Source organism: Phocoena phocoena, chromosome 1 (genome assembly GCF_963924675.1).
Source record: "Phocoena phocoena chromosome 1, mPhoPho1.1, whole genome shotgun sequence".
Lineage (NCBI taxonomy): Eukaryota > Metazoa > Chordata > Mammalia > Artiodactyla > Phocoenidae > Phocoena > Phocoena phocoena.
Window position 1 is genome coordinate 53,128,066 of NC_089219.1, and position 14,021 is coordinate 53,142,086.

Sequence of the window (14,021 nt, forward strand, 5' to 3'; positions counted from 1 at the left end):
AATTTTATTGGAATACTCACTTGTTTAGGTATTGTCTATGGCTGCTTTCACACCATAAGGGTAGAGTTGAGTAGCGGCACCAGAGCCTGTATGGCCTGTAAAGTTCCATGTGGCCTCTTACCAAAAAAGTTTCATGACTCCAATGTAGACCAATTGAGTTTTGATAATATATATCCCATACCTTTACCTCTATAGCAGAAATTAATCATCCCACAATTTAATCTGTGGAAATTGTGTTCATTCAGCCACCCACTTACCAAACATTGATTGGGGGCTTGGTAGGAGTCAGGCTTTGGGCCAGATTCTATGAGAGAAATAAATACCAAGACTGACTCAGGACTGGCTATAGGGTAGCCAGAGGCAGAAGCAGAGGAGGGAAAGAAATGCCTTCTCCAGTATCTCTTACTATGTTTTCTCTCCTCACTCAAGAGACTAAGCTAGTGATTTACATAAGGAGTATAAACTATTTAAAGCATCCATGAAACTATGACACTGTCATACATTGTTTTTATTGGAAATTAGTGAACAATGTAGCATGAAATACGTATGTTGCCAAAAGATCTCGAGTCAAATTAGGTTTACGATTTACTAGCCTTCTGATATGGCCTTTTAAAATTGTTGCGAGGTTGTGTCATTGTTACACAAGAGGCCATTCGATTAATAAATTCCACGTGGTCAGGAGCGGTACCTATATGAAAGCCGCACAGTGCCAGTCCCTGGGCTGGGCACCTCAGGCACCTTGTTTCTTTAATTCCTCAGACAGCCTCCTGGATAATGATTACGTGCATTTTTCTGATGACGAATGATCCTCAGCTCCACCCACTATTAATGTCCTTCTTGGGAGCTCACATCCACTTCGGTAGCACCCCGAAACTTGTGCCCTTTGGTCCTGAAGGCAATGATTATCGCTGAGTCAGAGCAGAGCCCTCACAGGCTTATTTAGGGCCTGTGTTCTTTTGTTTTCTACCAAGTGTCAGCAGACTTCTTCTGTAAGGAGTCAAGGAGTAAATATAAGGCTTGCGGGCCACGTGGTCTCTCTGTTGCAGCTACTCAACTCTGCTGTTAGCAGCCGTAGACTAGATGTAAATGAATTAGCAGGGCTGTGTTCCAGTAAAACTTTATTTATAGACATTAAAATTTTAATTTCATATAATTTTCACATGTGTTGAAATGTTATTTTTCCTTGGATTTTTGTTTTTCAACCTTCTGAAATAAAAACCATTCTTGATCCTCAGGCCATAGTGTACTGGCCCCAGCTTGTACAGAGGTCTGTGGATCTCAGCTTGGCCCCTGTGCATTAGCAGCAGCTGACCAGCAGATGGGGCCCTTTATTATCAGACCTTTACCAAATTATATCACTGTGTAAGAATCAGTACTCATGATGATCAAGACTAGTTATCAAAAAAGATGACGTTCTCTAGAAAATATTATTTGTAGAAGAGTCTCTTGAAACTAACATTTTGAATGTTCGGATTCTTCAGTGGAGCTAGGTTTGACTGAAGATGTATATGTGTTAATATTTCTTCTCCCCCAGTTTTTAGAAAAACCCAGTCTAAAACAATGATTTTTAAAAGTAAAACAGCAATAACTCTTTTCACAAGCCTTTTCAGTTATGGACCCAGCAATTCATTCTACAGTGTTGTGTTTATAACACTTTTTTTTTTTTACTGTGTATATTTATATTTGGGGATCATTTTTAGGTGATGTTATTTTCAGTTGTGCCATACTTTATTGATTAGATACTTTATACATTTTAATTCATATGATATGCTCTAATTGAAAGTACTTAAGCACTATTTCTTAATTAGTATTTTATAACTGTAGCTCAGCATTTATACCAGTCTTTATTCTCATTATAACATCTACCTATATGTACTTAATCATTTAATCAACTTAAATTTTTCCATACCAGTTTTCATGGTATATATTAAGATTTTAAAAATTTCAAGTATAACTAAAATGGTTGATCGTGTGGGTTGGTGGTAGCTATTGTTTTAATCTCAAAAATGTCATAGGACCGTCATGTTTCATCCCCGGGTGAATGGGCAGTAGTGACCCAGCTTTTCATTTCATGGTGCTTGGGAGGAAAAGATAAACACATATAAACGCTGCACTCCCCGAGCAGTGGAGTGTGCAAGCAGAGCTGCATCTCCTACTTGCCAGTCATTCTTGTGTTCACTCCTTCTTCAGGTGGTTTCCATGCTCCTATGTCAGTGGACCCTGCCACATGTCCCATTGTTCCTGGCCAGGAAATGATTATAGAAATATCCAAGGGGCGTTCAGGGCTTGGTCTCAGCATTGTGGGAGGAAAAGACACACCCTTGGTAAGTTTCTAGAAGTGAACTATATCCACTGGCACAGAGTTAGATGCTGAGCCTTATTATGGCCTTGGGTCACTTCTGTGGAAGACTTCGCTTTTTCATAAAATTACGTAAGTATATGAACTATTGTTATTATGATCATTATCATCATTATTATATAGTGGACTGCTACATAAAAGTGTACATCACTTACTCCACTCCCAAAATTTAGGCTTGGCTTTATTTTATTTATTTATTTATTGCGGTACGCGGGCCTCTCACCACCATGGCCTCTCCCGTTGCAGAGCACAGGCTCTGGACGCACAGGCTCAGCAGCCATGGCTCACGGGCCCAGCCGTTCCGCGGCATGTGGGATCTTCCCGGACCGGGGCACGAACCCGTGTCCCCTGCATTGGCAGGTGGACTCTCAACCACTACGCCACCAGGGAAGCCTGGCCTGGCTTCATTTTGACCATGTTCACGTCTACTCGTAATTTTTTTTAATTGGTCTAGAGCGTTAATTTTTACTTGAATTATGGATCTTTGATTATTCAGTATTTTGATTATCACTGATCAACAGTGCCATTAAAATGTAAAAGTTCCTGGGTTTTGATTTACAAAAATGTGATTAATCAATGTGCATGTATTACTTGAATAAGTAATACATGCACATTATTCGAAGTTAAACTGACACAGAGGATATAAAGTGAATGGTAAATCTCCCTCCTATCCTTTTGCCCTAGCCTTGCCCTTCAACCCCACCCCCGATCCCAACCAGGGCCTCCCCCTAGAGACAACCACTCTTACTAATGAATATGCTTTTAAATGAACATTTTGGTATTTCTTTTGCTCATTTTATTTGGTAAGAAGTAAATTGTATATGCCGTATTTACAGTTAAAACAAGTATAGTATCAATAAAATAATTCTTTCCATTTTTGACAGAAATATGTTTCTGTGTTAGTACTGTTGGAGGGGGCAGGGAATCCTGTTCTATTTTTCTGTAATGAATATTAGTCCCCCAAGGCACTAGGCAACTCAAGAACAGCATAGGCTGCAGAAACCAGGGTCTTACTGCCTTCTACATGTTTCCTTGTCATGTTCCTCCTCTCTCCTGCTATCCGGACTGATCTAGAGAATCCTATGTTTAGTTTGACCCTACTAGTGAGCCACCTGAACCTGAATGTGCGCAGAGGCTGGTGTTTATTTATTAAAGGATTTTATTTCCTTCAGCTCAATTAAAGTATCGTTAAAACTTTTCTCCAGGGTTCAGAATAATTTATTTCCTGAATTACTCTGCCTTGGCCTGTGCAGGCAGGAACTGCTGTGTGTAGCGTCCAGCGTGCACTGTGACGTCTTCATCAGGTTGGGTGGAATACTGTGTACATTTGTGCTGCTGGCCACCAGCTTGAGGGCTTCCACTTCTTGACATCACCTTCCGCATCCTGCATGAGAGGCTGTTTGAGAAATACTGTGCTCTGCTTCTCTTGCTACCATGAGGCAGCCGAAAAATATTCTTTAAGAGCATCTTGAGGTTCATAATATATGGTTCTGCCTTTTGAGACTGCAAATCCCATTGTCCTTGGAAGGATAAGCACCACTTAAAAATGAGAAATGAGACACAGCTTTTATTTCCTAACCTCAGGTACCTCATCAAAAGCTGTAAGTTAGACTCACAATATATAGGCATGATATTTTGGTGAGGCTGAACAGGAGGTGGGTGGAAGGTGCTTTAACAAATAAAACCATTGTTTACCACAGTGAGGGTCTCTCTTTTTTCCTTTCCCCCCCCCGCCTGGCTCCAAATTCTGATATGGGACACATAGCCTAATTGACACTCCAGGTCACTTTATCCAATCAGGTCCTGGGAGTGCATCCAGCCAGCAGGAAGTTAGCAAACAAAGATGAGAGCATATTAAAGGAAATCTTGGACAATGTTGAGATCCACTGACAGAAGCACCTTTGCACTTGCTTATTTGCATCCTGATATGCATCCTTATTTTAGCTCTGGTGCTGGGAAAGAGCACATTCTAAGGGCTGGTGATCCTTCTTAAGCATTTGCCCCAAACCACCGCCCCCTTCCCCACGCCCAATTAGGGTTTCTGTGCCCTCTTTGTTGTGTGTCCAATAGATTTTTTTTTGCCATCTTTAGAGGAATTAAGCCTCTGGGACTTGGTCTTGACACCACATCAGTTCTATCTGCTATAAATAGTTTCTCTGGATCCAAGACAGGTGGTTTCTGAGATCACAGAGGGAGGTCTCACTTAGCATCTCATTGTATTTGCACCCAGTCTAAGAGGTTTAAGAGGTCTAAATAGACCTCTTAAAATACCAAGGTAGTGCCGAGGGTGACCCCCTTGGGAAGGTTGAGGAGCACACCTGGACCCAATCCTCAATGACAACCTTTTCTTCTGTTGTTTTAACCATATGATGTGTCCCCAGGTCTGCTTTTGGTGAGTGTGGCTCCTCTGATAGGAAGCGTGTGTTTGCTCAAAGGCTGCCCTTTGCTTACTGCTGAGGATACAAAATTGAATGAAATAACCCTGCCCTTAAAGAGCTCACACACTCATTTAAGTTGATTCTACTGCCTTTAATGTTTGTGGTCTATATAGGGGATCAACCAATGAAAAATCCTAATAGGAACTGTTAAAATAGGGAATTTCTCTGGAAAGTGGAAAAAAGTAAATCTGTAGTATGAACTTTCTAGATTTAATTAATACAGGCTAATTTTTATGTGTTTCTTGTAAGCAGGTGTCTTAGTCTGTTCAGGCTGCTGTAACAAAATACCACAGACTGAGTGGCTTACAAACAACAGAAATTTATTTCTCACAGTTCTGGAGGCTGGAAGTCCAAGATCAGGGTGCCAGCATGGTCGGATGAAGGCCCTCTTCTAAGTTGCAGGTTTCTTGTATCCTTCCATGGTGAAAGGAGCAAGGGAGCTCTGCAAGGGGGCCTCTTTTCTTTTTTGCATTTTTTGTGTGTGTGTGTGTGTGTTTTTTTTGCGGTACGCGGGTCTCTCACTGTTGTGGCCTTTCCCGTTGCGGAGCACAGGCTCCGGACGCGCAGGCTCAGCGGCCATGGCTCACGGGCCCAGCCACTCCGCGGCATGTGGGATCCTCCCGGACCAGGGCACGTACCCATGTCCCCTTGCATCGGCAGGCGGACCCTCAACCACTGCGCCACCAGGGAAGCCCAGGGGGCCTCTTTTATAAGGGAACTCATCCCATTCATGAGGGCTTTGCCCTCATGACCTTATCACCTCTCAAAGACCCCTGCCTCCTTTGAGCAGGGGCACTAGGATTTCAACAATTGCATTTGAGGGAGGCACGCAGCCAGGAAACCAGATAAGGCACACTACATAAAAGAGATCGTATATTAATTAATATTTTTAAAATTTCCTTCCATCCATCTATCTAGCCATCTTTTCATCCTGTCTCCCTCCCGCCCCCTTTTTGGTCTTGGAGTGGTAATTTGCATGAAATCCTGTGGCTCAGAAGACTTGGCATATTCTGCCAAATGGAAGACCATGGACTCTTACCTCTTATGATGCTTGCATCATATTTCGTACACCTGTCCTGGAATCCCTCAATGCCCCCTTCTCAGAAACGTTTGCTTACTGACTAGAAGTTTTATTTGCAGTGTCCTCAGAAGAACTAAAATATAGCTCTCCAGTGTCATTTATTGGGGTTATTCTATTATCAGTCTTGGGAATTCTAGAGAAGAGAAAGAAAAACTTAAATGTTTTATTTAAGCATATTGGCAGACTTGAACTGTTCTTGGGATTGAGCAAATGAAGTGAAGAAAGAATGAGAGTTGCTCCAGAGCCCTCACTCTGCATTTTCCTTTCTCTGCGTACCATTGTCAGAGGTCCCAGACTATAGCCAGTGTTTCTATTAAACCTAACAGGCAGCATAGCAGAGTAATGATGCTGATCCTGCAGTATCAGAATCCCAGAACTTTAACTGTGGTGGGACCTTGGACAAGAGACTTAACCCTTCTGAGTTAAATCTGCTTCTTCCTTTGTAAAACAGTGGTGATGACCACCAAATCTACCTCTTAAGGTTGGAAGGTTGGCATGGAGATTAATTAAGATAAAGAATATTAAGGACTTTTCCCAGTGCCTGTCTACACTGACTTCAGTTCTTATTAATTATCGTTAAACATTCGTCTTAAAGTAGATCCTTTGCTCCCTTCATCTGTGTGTCTTTAGTATGTTTCCTGCATATTGAGAAACATGACTCTGTTTCTAGATAATTAGCCATTTGTTTTTCAGCATCCAACTTTTAAAAAGTGATGCAGTTACTGTTCTTAATACATAATTGATAAACATCATCTCATTTAACCTTCACAACGATCCTATAGGAGAAGTAGTAGCATTATCCCCATTTTATAAGTGAGGAAACCGAGACACAGGTAAGCGAGGTAACTTCTCCAAGGACACAGTACTAGCAGTTGGTCCGGTTGGAGTTTAATTAGACAGTCTGACTCAAAAGCCGCACTGTTGGGACCCCTTTTCTAGCACTACCACTCTGTGTCATCAACCTGCACCTGGGAAAGGGAGTTATCCATCTCACCCACCAGACCCTAAGCTTCTTGAGAACACACCTGTTGATTTTGTGTCTTTGGTACCCCATATAGAGCCTTGCACACTTAAAAATATGACTCTAACCAGCCTCGTTGTACTCACTCTGAATTCCAGCCATGCCAGCCTTTTGCAGTTCCTTTAATGAGCCTTGTTCCCACCTGATGCAAGGCTTTGGCACATGCTGTTAGATCTGTCTGGAGTGCTTCTCTGACCGGTTTTAGCTATAGCTAGAGTATTCTGTTCATTTCTGGGCATAATTATGTGGTTGACAAGAACATTGTTGGAACCACGTTATCTCAGGTAGAATTGAACAGACTGGAAAAGGGAAGACCAGGAAGGACAACAATGACTTTCTGCAAGCATGTAAGGTTATCTTCTTGTGGATGAAGGATGAGAACAATTCAGGTGCTCCCAAGGTGCCCAGTGAAAAACACGTTTCACATTATTTTAAGGAAGAACTTCCTAAACATCAGCTGACCAAAGATGGCATGAACTGCCTGGGGATAGCGAGTGCCCCATCTCAGGAAATATTTTGACAGAGGCAGGCAGCCACTCTGCAAGGATATTATTAGACTTTGTTTTTTAATCAAGGAGCAACATTTACATTTATAAATCTCTTTTTCAAAATGATAGTATAAGAAAATTCATTCTCCTCCCACCCCCTTTGCCTTCCTATCTCACAAATCTCTTAAAACTTCAAAGTCCTGAGTTTTTTAAAGTAGAGAATAAGGCATAATTATTGTTCTGTTGTTTTGTTTTAGGGAAGCTATTAATTGTTATCACTTTTGGAAAGGAAAGTTCATAAATATAAGTCCTAGTTGCTATACTGGTATTCTTCTGGGTCCGGAGATAAGCTTATCTCTTTGCAAGAGGAATACAGTTAGACTGAGGGCAATTGTTTTATCTTTATATTCTTGGTACCATCCTGTTGTAAATGAGGTCAGTGGATTCCCTGGATAGATTGTAAAATTTAGATATTCGTAGTATTAAAAAGGCCTGGGAATGTCATATTCAGAATCTTGTCATTTCTCTCCAAGTTGCACACCTGTAACTTTTTCACCACCTGATTTAGTACCAGTTTAATTCATTCTTATTAAACAGAAGTTCTCTAGGGCAGGTCCATTAGCAAGAAGCATCAAGAGAGAAGGACTCTCCCATTTGGACACTATGTGGCGAAGTTCTTCCATCTAGAAATTGACGTGAAGAATATCTGTCCTTTAGCTATAACCATGTGTCAGGTTCTGAAGTGACCTGATTTCACACTTCACCATGCTGCATACCATTGTTTAGCTGTTACAGCTTCTGAGCATTTAACTGTAGGACTGTGGCAACTTAAAGCACTAGATATTTTTTAAAGTAAGCAGAGTAGAAAACTATTTTACATTTGATTAAGTGTTTTATCTTGCTGTTCTCCTTCAAATGAACTTTGCACAGTCTGTTTCATGAGGAGCGTGGTTTGCTTTGGCGTGTGAACCCCCAAAGCCAAGTTCCTTTTACTGTTATTGCTTAAGTCATATATTTTTATACAAAACATCTTATTACCTTAGTTTTATTTTAAATCGAAGCAGAGTTTTCAAAAAGTCCATGAATCACACTGAAAGAATGTTAACGAATAGTACCTCTGAATTTCCAGATTTGGGCATTTCTGATCTTAAAGGATATGACTATAAGCAAAAATATTATGCAAGCTGAGTAAAATTTAGATAAATAAGTACCAGATGGAACTATAGGGACTTATAAACTATAATGCAAATATTATCCCATTTCCTTAAACCTGTATTTCAGTATGAAAAATAATATTCATATTGATAAGTATCAACTTTTTGCTAAATCAGACTTGGCAGAGGAACTCCATTTTAAGTAAATATAAAACAGTTTCTTTTCTGAGCTTGAAGAGAAAGCTTTTCAAAGTCTTAAAATGTGAAACATTTTTATATATTCAGAGCAATTTTTCTTTTTTTGGCCGCGTTGGGTCTGCGTGACTGCACACGGGCTTGCTCTAGTTGCGGCAGGCGGGGGCTACTCTTCGTTGTGGTGCGCGGGCTTCTCATTGCGGTGGCTTCTCTTGTTGTGGAACACAAGCTCTAGGCACGTGGGCTTCAGTAATTGTGGCACGTGGGCTCAGTAGTTGTGGCTCATGGGCTCTAGAGAGCAGGATCAGTAGTTGTGGCACACAGGCTTAGTTGCTCCGCGGCATGTGGGATCTTCCTGGACCAGGACTCAAACCCGTGTCCCCTGCATTGGCAGGAGGATTCTTAACCACTGTGCCACCAGGGAAGCCCTCAGAGCAATTCTTATATTAGCTGTTTTATTGCTGTGATTTTCATTCCACAGTTTAGTTACATATAGATAGTGTGCAAGAATTTGCAATCCCTGAGTTTGAGTTTTAGGATAGCTTACCTAGTCCATTACTTTGACACACACACACACACACACACAGAGAGGTTGCTTCCTGTGTAACTGATCATTTAATCCTTACTTTTAAAAAAATTTTATTTATTTATTTTTGGCCGCGTTGGGTCTTTGTTGCTGCGCACGGGCTTTCCCTAGTTGCGGCAAGTGGGGGCTACACTTCGTTGGGGTGCACGGGCTTCTCATTGGGATGGCTTGTCTTTGTTGAGGAGCACAGGCTCTAGGCATGTGGGCTTCAGTAGTTGTGGTGCACGGGCTTAGTTGCTCCGCAACATGTGGGATCTTCTCAGACAAGACTTGAACCCATGTCCCCTGCATTGGTAGGCGGATTCCTAACAACTGCGCCACCAGGGAAGTCCCTAATCCTTACTTTTACTTTTATGTCAAAACAGCCTCTATGTCTATTGCTGATTTAATGCTTATTTATGTTATCTATAGTTTATTACGTGAGAATATTTCAGTATTCCAAAATTATAGGTACTGGACACTGTGATCCATTTTCCTTCTCTTTGAAATGTTTGGTAGGTGCAAGTCTTCATACCCTACCCCAAGCATATTAGAATAGATGAACAAATTGAGATAAGGATATATATAGACTCTGTTTCTTTTGTAGCAGAGTTTTATGGAGATTAATTGGAGTCTTGACTGTGTTCTGAGATTCTTAGAAAATCTGTGTTGTGAACTCTGTTTAAAAGGGAGCAGAATAGAGAATCCAGATTTTAAAAACTGTGATTCCCAGTATGATAGATAAGGTCCTTTGACTCTTGCTGACTTCCCTTCTATAACTATAGCCCCTTCAGGTTTTCTGAACAGAAACAATTATATATTCAATCTATGAAGTTGGCAAGCAAAACTACATCAATTTGATAAATACTATACTTCTTCTTAAGTAATAATCTTATTGTATTCATGGTGGGAAAGCAGTACATTAAATGTACTCCAAATTATAAAATTGTTAAATGAGAAAAAAATCATCTTAGAACAAAGGAAATAAGATAATTATTGACTACATTCTGCCTCGGGTCCTGCATGTTCTTATGAAATATTGAAAGTAACCTCTTAACCTTTTGCTTCTTATGAATCGATGAGGGTATGCCAAATACTTTTTGCATCAAAGAAGGGGAAAAAGGTTCTTGGTCTGAAAGTAGGGAAGATTAGCTACTTTGCAACTTGTCTTGGATCATCTTTGCATTTTACCCTTGTAATTGGTTCAAAAAATATAGATCCACAAAACACATTGAGTATAAGCATAATAACACATGCCACAGCATAAGAAAAATGCATTGATTTTTCTCACCCTGGGTTAATCAACCCACTGCCTCAGTGTACCAAGGACAGCCAAGAGCTGCCTTTGGCCACATGAGTCCTGCTATCTCTATTACAGATAGCATATGTCTGCATTTCTACCTTTATCAGCTTTCACATTAGGTTTTCCAGTTTTGTTGTAGTCAAGTAACACCGGGGAAAAGCAACAAGAGGAAGTACAGTCAGTTCTTATTCATGGTAATTATGTTATATAAAGTTGCAGCAAACACTGAATTAATGAATACTAAACCATTGCTTCTAGAGGAAAGACAGGATTAGATTCCTTCTCCAAACCTCTGGTCACAACATTTTTAACCAATGATAAATATATAACCTTGTTTTATGTGTGTTTCTGATTAAAGATACTTTATTCAGTACATATTGTTGATTCATTAACATTGAATGGCCAACAGCTCTATAACTCATAATCGAATGAAGGTTGTCTACCACATGTAATTTCTCGGTAAGGCACATAACAGCACAAAAATGTGAAACATGTGGCACTAAGAAGACCCTTTAAGGGAAGCTTGTTTCCAGTATGAGAGTTGAAACAAGAAAGCATAATGTTGCCTTGTTCTACCTCAGCTAGGAACCAGTGAATCAAGCAACTCAAATTTTTCACCACTCTGCTCATGTCTGCAAATTACCATGAAGGCATCAAGAGCATTGATTTGGGGAAGCAGGGGAATTTACAAATACAGAATCCACAAACAATATGTTTCAACTTGATTGAAACAGAAAAATCAAAATATTTGGGAACAGGACTCTTGTAGTCTGGTTTACATCTTGTTGGCATCTGGATGGTCTATTGGACTTAGCCCTGACCTGTCCGTGACTTGAGAAAAAATAACCTAAAATGTCCTTGTTGCATAATCTTTCTTGAAAAGAAGCAATCAGTTATATTGTAGGATCAGCATTGTAACAGGAAAATTAGAAATAAAAAAAAAATGGACCAAGACTGGTGTCATTCATCCTCAGAGTTGTGAATTTTGATCACTCTGACATATATGTATTCCTTCCTTTATGTGCCACATGTGCCTCTTAAACCTTAGGTATATATGTATTGGGAGCCCTCATTAGCAGTTATTTAAAATCTCTTTGGCTGACACTTTGTTTGACATTACATATATAATCTTATTTCATCCTCAAACTCTAACAGGTAGGATTTCTGAGTTCTGTTTTACAGAGACAGAAACACTGGTTCCGACAGTGTTAACTTAATAGAAATAATAAGTTGTGATAGAAATATCACAAACCTATAAGTGTTAGAGCTAAAATCTGAACACAGGTTTATGTGGCCATAGCCAGTACCATTCCCACCATGTGTTGCTGCCTTCCATTGTTGACAGGCTGGAAGATTCCTCTGGCTGACTTGATAAAATCTGTAGTAGATTAAAATTGACCATAGGGCTTCCCTGGTGGCGCAGTGGTTGAGGGTCCGCCTGCCGATGCAGGGGATACGGGTTCGTGCCCCGGTCCGGGAAGATCCCACGTGCCGCGGAGCGGCAGGGCCCGTGAGCCATGGCTGCTGAGCCTGCGCGTCCAGAGCCTGTGCTCCGCAACAGGAGAGGCCACAACAGTGAGAGGCCCGCGTACCGCAAAAAAAAAAAAAAAAAAATTGACCATAAATTTTGTGCAGTTTTTTCAGATCCCTCGAATCTGAGCTGACCCATTGACTTGCTTTGACCAGTAGTAGTGAAAGTGGCATTGTGTGGCTTCGAGAGGCCTTACAGCTTAGCTCTTGTCCTCTTGAAATACTGCCACCTTGAGAACAAGCCGGGAGTGTTCTCCTGGAGGATGACATACACCATACGGAGAGAGCACTTGGAGGGAGAGGGAGAGGGACCCAGCCATCCCAGCTGAGGCCCCCGCCAACGTAACTGCAACCTCATAGGACAGCCCAACTGACACAACGTAGAGCGCAAGAACTGCCCTGCTGAGGCCAGCCCAGAGTGCCACCCTACAGAATTATGAACAAACAAATGGTTTTAAGCCACTACATTTTGCAGCAAAAGATAACTAATACAGTCCGACCCAGCCCCCATATCTTTCTGATCTCTCTTAGCCTATGAGAGTGGCTATTCTTCTGTTCTGTCATTTGGAAGGAGGTCTTGGGCTTCCCTGGTGGCACGGTGGTTAGGAACCCGCCTGCCAATACAGGGGACACGGGTTCAAGCCCTGGTCTGGGAAGATCCCACATGCTGCGGAACAACTAAGCCCGTGTGCCACAACTACTGACCCTGTGCTCTAGTGCCTGCGAATCACAACTACTGAGCCCATGTGCCACAACTACTGATCCTGCGCACCTAGAGCCCGTGCTCCACAACGAGAGAAGCCACTGAAATGAGAACCCCACACACCGCAACAAAGAGTAGCCCCCGCTCACCACAACTAGAGAAAGCCCACGCAGGAATGAAGACCTAACGCAGCCAAAGATAAATAAGTAAAATAAATTAAAAAAATAATAATAGAAGGAGGTCTTATTCCTAGGCAGGGCCTAAGCATCTGTGTAAAACAGAGGCTTTCTCTGCTTTGCTCTGCACACGGTATGGGTTCATCAAGGTCTAAAGTTTTGGAGCTAGAATGACTTTAGAAGTCACATAGTTCAGCTCTGTGCTTTACTGATGATGATAAGTATCATGAACAAAGGGGTTCATGCAGAACCCCTTGTAGAATTGGCTACTGCAGAGCTGTCAGAAAATTGAACCCCTCTCACTCCTAGTCCTGGGTCCTTCTTCCACACCCTACTGCCTTTTTTTTTTTTCAAACCACTTTTTGCATCAAAGTGCAAATCACATTCTAATTGAAATATAATAGGGAAGCTAGGTTTTTAAAGATGTGGTCACAAAGGATTTGGGATAGAAAAAAAGCATATTCTAAGACACTCCATTTATTTATATAAATACAGTTTGGAGCCCTTCAATTTTGCTAAAGGTGAGATATACTTTAGCAGTTGTAACCCACACTTTCTTTTTAAACTGTCTAATGGCAGTAGACATCACAAATCAGTAACTTAATACATCTACATGTGTTTTTCAGCGTAGAGTTGAATGTAGTTTTGGTTTGCACATTTTACTACCCCCACTGTATTATCACCTCTCATTGGTTTGGCTTTCCTGCTGAGAAAGTGGTCTACTGTATAGAAGACATGTCTGTGTGATTTCTGAGCAGTGACAGCCATAAAGGGGAGCTTTATTAAATGACGTTTAAAAGTAGCATTGGGCTTCCCTGGTGGCGCAGTGGTTGAGAGTCCGCCTGCCGATGCAGGGGACGCGGGTTCGTGCCCCGGTCCGGGAAGATCCCACATGCCGCGGAGCGGCTGGGCCCGTGAGCCATGGCCGCTGAGCCTGCACGTCCGGAGCCTGTGCTCCGCGACGGGAGAAGCCACAGCAGTGAGAGGCCCGCGTACCACAAAAAAAAA

At 41.5% G+C, this 14,021-nt stretch overlaps 1 protein-coding gene across 2 annotated transcripts in view; it reads left to right on the forward strand.

Annotated features, from left to right (window-relative positions):
* The window catches only part of PATJ (PATJ crumbs cell polarity complex component), a 340,450-nt gene that overhangs the window by 279,045 nt on the left and 47,384 nt on the right, over positions 1-14,021 (forward strand). For both annotated transcript variants that reach the window (XM_065889002.1, XM_065889011.1), the window contains exon 32: positions 2,191-2,324. In XM_065889002.1, the coding sequence (XP_065745074.1) occupies positions 2,191-2,324 (134 nt within the window). The remainder of the gene's footprint in view (positions 1-2,190; positions 2,325-14,021) is intronic.